Consider the following 9,195-nt stretch of genomic DNA (forward strand, 5'->3'; position numbering starts at 1 on the left):
TTTTCTTCTTGTATGGGATATAAACTCCAGGATTGCAGATAAGCGCGTCGGCAATGGTGGTGTTCATCAATACAAAACTTAAATCTTTAATTAAACTTTTCAAGAGGAAGAGTAAGTAATTGTGCATATGCGCTCTCTTTCAGGGAAGTGATGGAATTTCAGCAGACAAATGTATTCAGTTAAATGATGCTTTATGGATTATTGGCTCTTAATCAACATGTCTATTCGTTTCTCCTATGCAGCAGTGCTTCGTAATGTGCAGAAACTATTATGAAAGACAGTATTACTGAGTGTGTGCTTCTTTGTGTGTGTGTGTGTGTGTGTGTGTGTGTGTGCGCGCGCGCATGTGTGGACTTCTCTGGTATCCTTTTGTCTCTGAATGGCTCTGAAGAAGCCAAACTTTTCCTTATAATATTAAATTCCTCGATACTGAGATTGAAAGCCTTGTGTCCCTTGCTGCTCTCTGCAGGTATCATAACATGCAAAGGTGTTAATGTAATGTCTTCTGGTTGCCCCTGCTGTGCAGCTGCTGAACATGTATAATAGACTCAACTTTTATGCAGAAACCTTGTTCTGGATTGAACAGTGCTCACTGTGAATTTCAAAGCTTTTATACTTAATTGCAGCTTCTGTGTAGCTGGAGACTTTTTTCTTTTAATTATTGTGATTTTTGATTTAATCTATTACAACTGAAATAGTTTGACATGACAGCTTATACATAGAGCATCTTTGTTGTTTAATTATACTTTAGAAAAGCAGTAAACTTCTCTTGGTATGGCAGAACGACAGCTGGACAATAATATGGCTGCTATCCTTCTGTCAGAGTGTCTCTTCTATAACCTTTCTGTAAGGGGGATGTATTAGGAAGAGTTTTCTTCTTCAGCACGTCAGTGAATACTTGGTTTTCTAAAAGACGAGGCTAGTATCTGCTGTGATCAGGTAGTTAGTGATCTGTCTGTTCATTATCATGTGAATTTGACCTCCAATTAACAAGGACAGGGAATGCAGTCCTATGTTGTTATACAAAAAACTAAAACTCTTGGTTCCAAAATGATACCTTTTATTAGACCAGCTGGAAAATGGCAAGAACATTTTCCTTTTCTGCAAGCTTTCGGGATCAAAGTCCCTTCGTCAGGCTCTGGGAAAAGTGTAGATGGTACAAGATGGTAAAAAGTCCCTGTAAGTAGGAAATAAATTTCATTTTTGCACAGAGGGAGCTGAAGATGGAAGTCTGTCCCTCTGGGTCCATGAGTGTCTTTGTGAGCTGTGTTGAGTAGCTCTTTGATGTGGTGATCAGGTAGAATTCCTTCCCTGGAGGTGTCAGATGGCAGGCAGGGAGGCAAAAAAAACTTCCTTGTTGTTCTGCAGTGAAGTTTAAAATCCAAAATCGTTCTATGTTGTTGGCATTCTCTGTCTTGCTGCATGAAGTGCATTTGTTCTCAGCCAGTGCAATGCAAATAGGTAGAAGTGAGGAGGAGCCTTGTGGCCAAAGCAATCTTAAGAATCTAACCAAAATGTTATGAAAAATATCTTTGAAGTCTGACAGAAAACCAAAGAAACAGGGAAACTCAACTAAGAGTCTCCACAATCTAGCCCTTTTTAAACTCGTGTCTTGTAATACCTAGGAGTGTTTAGATACTGAAGTTTAGTCTGGGTTCCTTTTATTTTTAATGAATACAATTTATTTTCGAATCAAAATCCTTTTTCCAGAGTTTGTGATGAGGGGATCAGTCACTTCTCAGATGTGTGGATGCTCTCCCCTTCCTGCTGGGCTTTGCTGTGTATGTCTTCTCTGGTGCCATACAGAGCACATCATTTTTTTATTCTTGATACTAGAACACTAAGTCCTACGCTGTGTGCATTGAAGTAGGTGCTGTGCAATCCCTCAACAATGCCCAACTGCCAGCAATGAAAGGTAATGAATACTCCAAAAAGTGGAGGACAGCAATGCAGCCAATATGATTTGGTTGAGCCAGCATGACAGGTGCTTGGGAGACAGCACAGCTGTACCCTTCCTAGATAAAAGCAGGGATGCATAGCATGTGGGCTGAAGGCCAAATGCTGCCTGAGGGATCATAACATGTGACCCCCAACTGCCCTTTCCTGTTATTACAGGGTGAGGGATAGGGCTGTTCAACTGTAAAAGTTTTTTTTATTATTGATGGTAAACAAGAGCAACTATTATCTGTGAGGGAAGATAAATTATAAGCAAATATTAGGGCTGTTTGCTTTTGCTAATTAGGTAATCAATGTATTACTAGGTCTAATCTGTAAAGAACCTTGAACTTTAAGAGTGTCAAATATTTCATTTTAATAGATGTAAATGAAAATGTAGTTGCATGTTAGTGATGGTGTGGTGGGAAGTTTGTCGTTGGTGGTGGTGATCACTTGATTTAAAGGTGGCATCTACCATGGCTCATTGATGGATCCTGAGGCAGTCCTTGAGCCACAGGAAGGTTTTGTTACCTGTGTTCTGCTGGAAAATGTAAAAACGTGATTCAGTTTGCACTTACGATAGTGTAAAGCCAGTGCAACTTAGTGAAGTTGTTTCTGATTTTTACCAGTGTGAGAATAGAAGAGGCCCAGCCATTTTCCACATGTGGACAAGACCTCATGTGGAATACTCTGCATAATTTTGCGCAGTGGTAGCGTTGGAGCAATGCTGCAGCTGGTGGTCCAGGAAGTCTGGGAGAGATGAGGATATTTTTATGAGTAATACCTTTTATGAGACCAACTGCTGGGTTGGGAGATGCATTAGATAAGCTTTTGAGCACAAAGTGCTCTCTTGTAGAAGAACTTTGCTTGTCAAAAGCTTGTCTAAAATCTCTCCCAGCTGTGCAATTGGTCCAATAAAAGTGACCAACCCCCAAAATATCTTTGCCACTTATATAATTCTAGTCATTCATGATCAGGGAAGATGAATTCAGGCTGTAACTGAAATTAGCAGGCCAACAGGGCAGGGTGGCAAGTTAGAGACTAACTAGTAACTGATAATCAATTAGTTTCAAAGGTGCCATCCTTCCCTACCTTTTGCCTAAATTCAAACAAATGAGGCTAACTACCTCTCTACTAACAGGAGCAGGGCAGGGCTACTGGGGTGAACAGGAGAATTGAAATCCTGTCTTTATTCAAGGAGGCTGAAAGAGCTTGGCTTATTGTAGCTTAGTAAAACAAAGCCTGAAAGGGGACATGACTGCTGTCTGTGAATAAATCAGTAGAGTAAACACCAGGGAGGGAAAAAAATGTTATTTAAGCCGAAGGGCAGTGTCAGTAGAATAAATGGATATAAATTAATTGTGAATACATTAGACTGGGACTTAAGAGTAAGATTTTAGAGCAGCCTTCTAATTGGAGTAGTGGGCTAAACGCCTTCATTGGTTTTAAGATAGAGCTAAAACAGTTAGTATATGAGGTAGCTGCCTGCAATAGCTGGGAACCAAGAGTTTCTTCCAGTCCCATATTCCCATTTTTTTTTTTATCAGTAACCCCTACATTTACTACCCGTTTATTAATAGAGCTCATCTGATCTTATCTCATTTTGGCATTATCCTCTGTTTTTTGTGCAGCTGTCTCCAACCTAGATGAAGAGAGTAGATGGACAGTCCATTATACTGCCCCATGGCATCAGCAAGAAAATGTGTTCTTGCCTTCCTCAAGGCCACCCTGTGTGGAGGATCTCCATCGCCAAGCTAAGTTGAACCTCAAGTCAGTGCTGAGAGGTAAGATGCCACTGATTTAAAACTGTTCATAAATTGTCATAGAGAAATCACTAATATGCATGCTCATATATCTTCTTTGCCACTAGAGAGAGCCTAGCTTTTCCGTGGAGCTCAGAATCTTTTTGAAGCATATTTTGGGTTTCAGAAACAAGACATTGTTCTTCTGTTTTACAAAAGGTTGCTCTTAAAGTTGTAAGGACAGAATTCTAGCATGCACATGCACAGCTCCATGTAAAGGCATTCAGAGTTCAATGTGTACACCTAAATGCAGTGTGATTCTAATTTTATAAATTTTGGAGTTGGGATGGATGGGTTCCTGCATTAAAAGGAAAAATGAAAAAAGGTTTTTTTTAAGTGCATGCAAAGTATCTCTTTTAAAAACATTAAGTCTGTAAAGCTGGCTTGTTACTGGCTCTTGCATGTCTATAGCCACGGCTATAGAAAGTGGCATTATGTTTTGTTCATGCAGTCAGCTGAATGGAAGCAGCTATGGGAGGCAAGTTCAGGATGTCCATCTTTGAATAGAGGTAAACATTTTAAGGCACTGGCCTGCTGCATTGATTTTTAAAACCTATTTGTCCTTTTGATTATTCAGTGAAGAGGAGAGGTCCACAATTTCACCTGCCATTCAGTACCTAAGAATGAGGCCAAGTTAAACACCAGTTATTTTGTTTGTAAGGACAAAATAGTCTACAGTTGTTACTTGTCTTTTGAATGCACAGAAATGTTCTTTTTATAGATACAAATGGAAAAATGTTCTGTTGCCACAGTTTATTCTGTGTATTTTTTTTTCCCAGTTCTGCTGTTAATTGACATTCACGCTCTCTCTTAGGTGCCTTTGACTGTAATGACCGCCAACTTTATTAGATCACAGGGGACCCAGCAGATAGTTGAAATGCTTTTGCACTTATTTCATTTGTATAGTGCTTTGGCTTTGAACTGTTTCCTGTAGGTAGTCTTGTAGTGTGCATACTTATCAGCTGTTTACAGTAAAAAGGCACTTGTCTGCTACAACCTAAAGAAAATGTGGTAGGTACTTTTTTTTTTAAATGGCAAAACGTTAAATCTTAACTACTAGTTATTTACTTTTTCTACCTAGTCTCTATCTCGGGAATCCCTAGCAAAGAAAATTATACAGGCCAAATTCATTCCACCTGTTGGTTCTTTTACTTCACTGAAGGTGTATCAGGGATGAATTTCTCTTCTTTCTTTAGTGGATTATATATAAACCATATTAGTATGAAATTGATTGATTTATTTAATTTTTGTCGTTGCTATATATTAGCTTGAAGATATCAAGCTAAGTGGTTAACTGATGTCGCTTTCTCTGGGGCTCTTCAATAAAACAAAAGCTTCAGGGCTAGCTGTTAATTAGTCACTGGAAGTTGCACTGTATAGAAACTAATCAGTTTATTACCAAAATTTCTTCTGTTGTACATAAAACAGATTTTATTTCCATGCTGCCACAGGCTGGTAATGAATAGCAAAATAAATACAATTCTTTAACATTTTAAAAAAATGAAAACAGAACTACATTGTTTTTAAATTCCAATTAGTGAGATTTCTGGTCGAAGAGATGATAAATTTTCAAAGCCAATGTTTTAATTTTTAGAGTTTCATGATGAAAGTTAAGATTCCCATAGCAGTAATAAAATGTTCATTGTAAATGGGCTATTTTATGTGGTCATGCTATTACTGTGCAATAATACAGAACATTATATGTGTTTTGTGCTTGGAAAATGTATCTATTAGCCAAAATCTGAGAAGGATGAAGTCTACTGGTAATGTCCTTGTAAGGTGTGTCCTATCTTCTTCCCATATTCAGCATTCAGAGTTGCGCAGAGTCCACGTCTTTCATATTAGACATTTAAAGGTTGATAAATTTAGTCCCTGACTTCCTTTTGTTCTAGCTGGTGCTCACTGGAAAGAACTTCCTCTCCTCTCTGTGCTAAAGCCTTCTGATTTATGGTGGTCTGCTACCTGTCCCCCAGGCAAAGTAATGATCTTGAACTCAGCTTCTGAGCTGCTGCTGTGGGAGCTGCCAGCTCTGCCTGGCTGCCATTTCCTTTGTCTCTGCCACTACCACTACCAGACCTGGCCCTGCTGCCAGGATATCCTGGCCTGTCTCCCTGCACCCACCACTGGGGGCACCAGATGGAGTAGGTGGGCAAGCAAGGTCTCCATGGAGATCAGGCCAGGACCGCCGTGGCCAGGACACACTTGGCTGGGCAGATGTGAATGGGGCCACGGAAGGGCAGGAAGCAGCATCTGGGAGTGGGACAGGTGGCTAGGGCAGGGGTGGGGTTGTAGGCCAGTGATAGTGTGGGGCAGGGGCCTGGGGCAGAGCCATGATCTGCTTCCCACACATCCTTGCATGCAGAACTGGCACCCGTCACAGGGACGTGAGAGAAACAACTCATGGCTGTGGCAGGATGATCACTTATGAAGGCTTTGTTTTTCCCTGTGGCTGCATTGCTCTGTTTGCTTCAGATTCCAGTTTCTTTAATTTGGATCTCACCTTCTTTCATGTCTTTTCTCATTCTCCACTTCTGACACCACATAGTAATCATCAGCTTCAATAAACACAGGAATGTGGGAAAGAGAAGAACTAAAAAGCAAGTTTTATTTGTGGAGCAGTAAGCAAGCTTCCGCTGTTCTTCAGTCTCCCTAACTACATACATAACTCAGGGACCATCACCCAATTCTCAGCCTCAGTAGTCTTCTTTTTAGTTAAGGAGCATCTTTAAATTACAATTTAAGTCACTGCATTCCTAGACTGCTCTTCAAAGGAGACTTCTCAGTTCTCCAGGGAAAAAGAAACAAGAAATACTGTATCTATCTGAATCCAAAATCACCCTGAATCTAAGATGACCCCCCCAATCATTAAATTCTATAACTGCCCCCTTACACTTTGGTCCTGACGCCTGTCTCCCCACTGCTTACCTCACTGTGCCAGTGTACCCCAGCACCTGTCTCCCTGCCCCCTGCCCCGGCAGTGCCGCCTCATGCTACTTGAGCATAGGCCAGAGCTGCTGCCACTGCCACCATTGCTATGAGGCTGGTCTGGGCCCAGAACAGCCACATGCTCTGTGACCCATGCTGCAGTGGGGCAGGAGCCCTGCCAGAGCGGGAGCCAGTAGGTAAGCACCAGGGGGTAGGGGTGATGGGGCAGAGCTGCGTGGGCAGCACCTGTGGCTCTGATGTTAACCTTTAGGTTCAGGCCAGAGTTGGAGCCAATTATATTTTCGTTTTCCACTGAAGTCTTTTGGTCCAAGCCTTGCTTGGGTTGTGAGATCTGTAAACCTGACCACCCTTATTGGAGGGTATTGATTATTTTGTTGCTTTCATGCCTTGGTATATGAGAAGCTCAGGTTAAAAACAGCATGCTTCTCCTTCCCCTTCTGCCTTGTACTTAAATCCATCACGAGGGGCTTTTTTCCCCCTTGTTAAATGGAGAACTTTTCATGTTGCAGATACAGATTGCCCTGTTATAATGCAGTCTTTCCAAATCAAAGTTCAGATGCACCAAATAGAAGCATGTCTTATGTTTTTATGTCCAAGCTTTGTTTGAATTCCGAGAGAGGGTTTAGTTTACATGGAAAAACAAATTAATATATCCACATTTCACTACTTACCTTTGCAGGAACATGAACTGCTACAATACAGAGTTTATCTAGTTAAAGAGGGAATTGTTGTGGGATCCCCTTGATAAAAGATGGGCAGCATTATACTTTTGCCAGTCTCCTGGATGCTGATGTGGCTTAGTGGAGACTTTTTTACATCCTTGTGTTATTTCATGTTTCCTTACAAGTAGTCACACAGCTGCTACTGCTTATAGTTTTCTGAAGTAGCAGCAGCATAAAATGGATAAAGTTCTCACCTGTTTTATTTTTGCCCATTTTAATCCTTTGCCCATTTGAAAGGATAGGCAGACATCTTGAAAAAGGCAGCTGTGGCAAAAGAATAAATTTTATATCTTTACATTTATGTTTGTTTAAAGTTATATTTTATTTGTTGTTGTAATGTAAAATCTCGAGGAAATAGTCATAAAAAGCAGTCGGCTTACTATGGGATCTATAACTTTGACTTTCTAGGCTCTATGATTAAACTTGAACGTTAACCTCGTATAGCACTTTTTAAAATATATTTAAAATGAAGACAGGTAAGTTACAGCAACTGCAGCCAAAAATATTAGATGGGGTATCCTAGGAGCTGAACTATTCACTGCGTTTTGATTTAATTATATTTTTCTTTTCCGCTGAAGTCTTTTGGCTTAAGCCATGCTTGGGTTGTGAAATCTATAAACCTGACCACCCTGATTGGAGGGGATTGATTATTTTGTTGCTGTTATTCCCTAGTGCATGCTAAGTAAGTAATAATCAGCCCAGGTTAAAACCAACAAAAGCAGAGAAATTGCCACTAAGTCACCTTGCAAGATAACAAATGTGTAAAATCTTTCAAAATAGTTAAACAAAAACTCTGTTGCTTTGTCAAGGGATATTTACATGGCCATTCTTTCTAGTATTAACCAGGTCAAAACCTGCTGAGCTTGTAAAATTATACAAGGCCCAAACTATTTACACTGATACAAATTTTAAAAACTCAGCAGGTTTTAGATATTATGGGCCTTGCCAGAAGCCCGTTGAAGTGAACAGGAGGGGAAAAGACTCATTGTATTCAACAGGCGTTGAGAAATGCACAATAAATAATGATAGCAGTTATGCTAATACCTTTTTAAAGAGCAGTCATTCACTTAAATTTGTTGCCTAACTTATATAATAGAGGTTGAGAATGGTATTCTCATTGCAATGCTTTTATTTTAGACCAAACAATTTTTTTTCTCTTAGTTGTGAATATTTGGTTCAACCAAGATCTTGGAACATGCAATAAAGCAGATGAGGGAGACATATTGGGCATTTCCATCCAAGACACCTGTTTCTTTATCCTTTATCAAAGTTTGTTTAAATATCCATTTCTTGAGAGCTTATCTTAGCAAGGATCTTATTCACATTCTCATAGGTTTGCTAAATTCTTCAGTGTAAAGGATGCAGAAGAGAATAAAATGATGCTAAAAATCTGTGGGTCATAGAGAAAATTAATGTGAATTTTTCCTGTGTGAGTCTAGAGGAAATGAATGGGCCACGAAAAGGAAAAAATGAGGACTGAAGGAAATCTGGATACCAAATACAGCCTAACCAGCTGCCCTATATGGGCGTGTACAGATCTTTGGAGAGGTTGGGGGGAGTTTAAATCTATTTTAAGGCTGGCCAATCTAAGCTAAGTCAGGATGGGGGGGGTATGGAGGAGTTCAGGGGGACGAGCAGGCTCCAGGATTGGTGGGGGGCAGGTAAGGTCCACAGGCAGGATCGGGGCATCAGAGTGGGGGGGGATAGGTAAGATCTGCTGGGGAGGGGTTGGGAGTCTCCCCCCACCCCCCTGGGGCTAGAGGCTATTTTTAGCACCCCCCAGATGAGCA

The 9,195-nt window shown here is 40.5% G+C and overlaps 1 protein-coding gene across 6 annotated transcripts in view; it reads left to right on the plus strand.

Moving 5' to 3' along the window:
• Positions 1-9,195, plus strand: part of NHSL1 (NHS like 1) — a 227,253-nt gene that overhangs the window by 135,537 nt on the left and 82,521 nt on the right. For 5 of the 6 annotated variants that reach the window (XM_019527084.1, XM_019527079.1, XM_019527080.1 and 2 more), the window contains exon 2: positions 3,567-3,719. In XM_019527084.1, the coding sequence (XP_019382629.1) occupies positions 3,567-3,719 (153 nt within the window). Of the gene's footprint in view, positions 1-6; positions 112-3,566; positions 3,720-9,195 lie in introns of those variants that run through there. The other variant, XM_019527082.1, reaches the window with a different exon arrangement.

This window comes from Gavialis gangeticus, unplaced genomic scaffold, assembly GCF_001723915.1.
Source record: "Gavialis gangeticus isolate Ggan-Ray unplaced genomic scaffold, GavGan_comp1, whole genome shotgun sequence".
NCBI lineage: Eukaryota > Metazoa > Chordata > Crocodylia > Gavialidae > Gavialis > Gavialis gangeticus.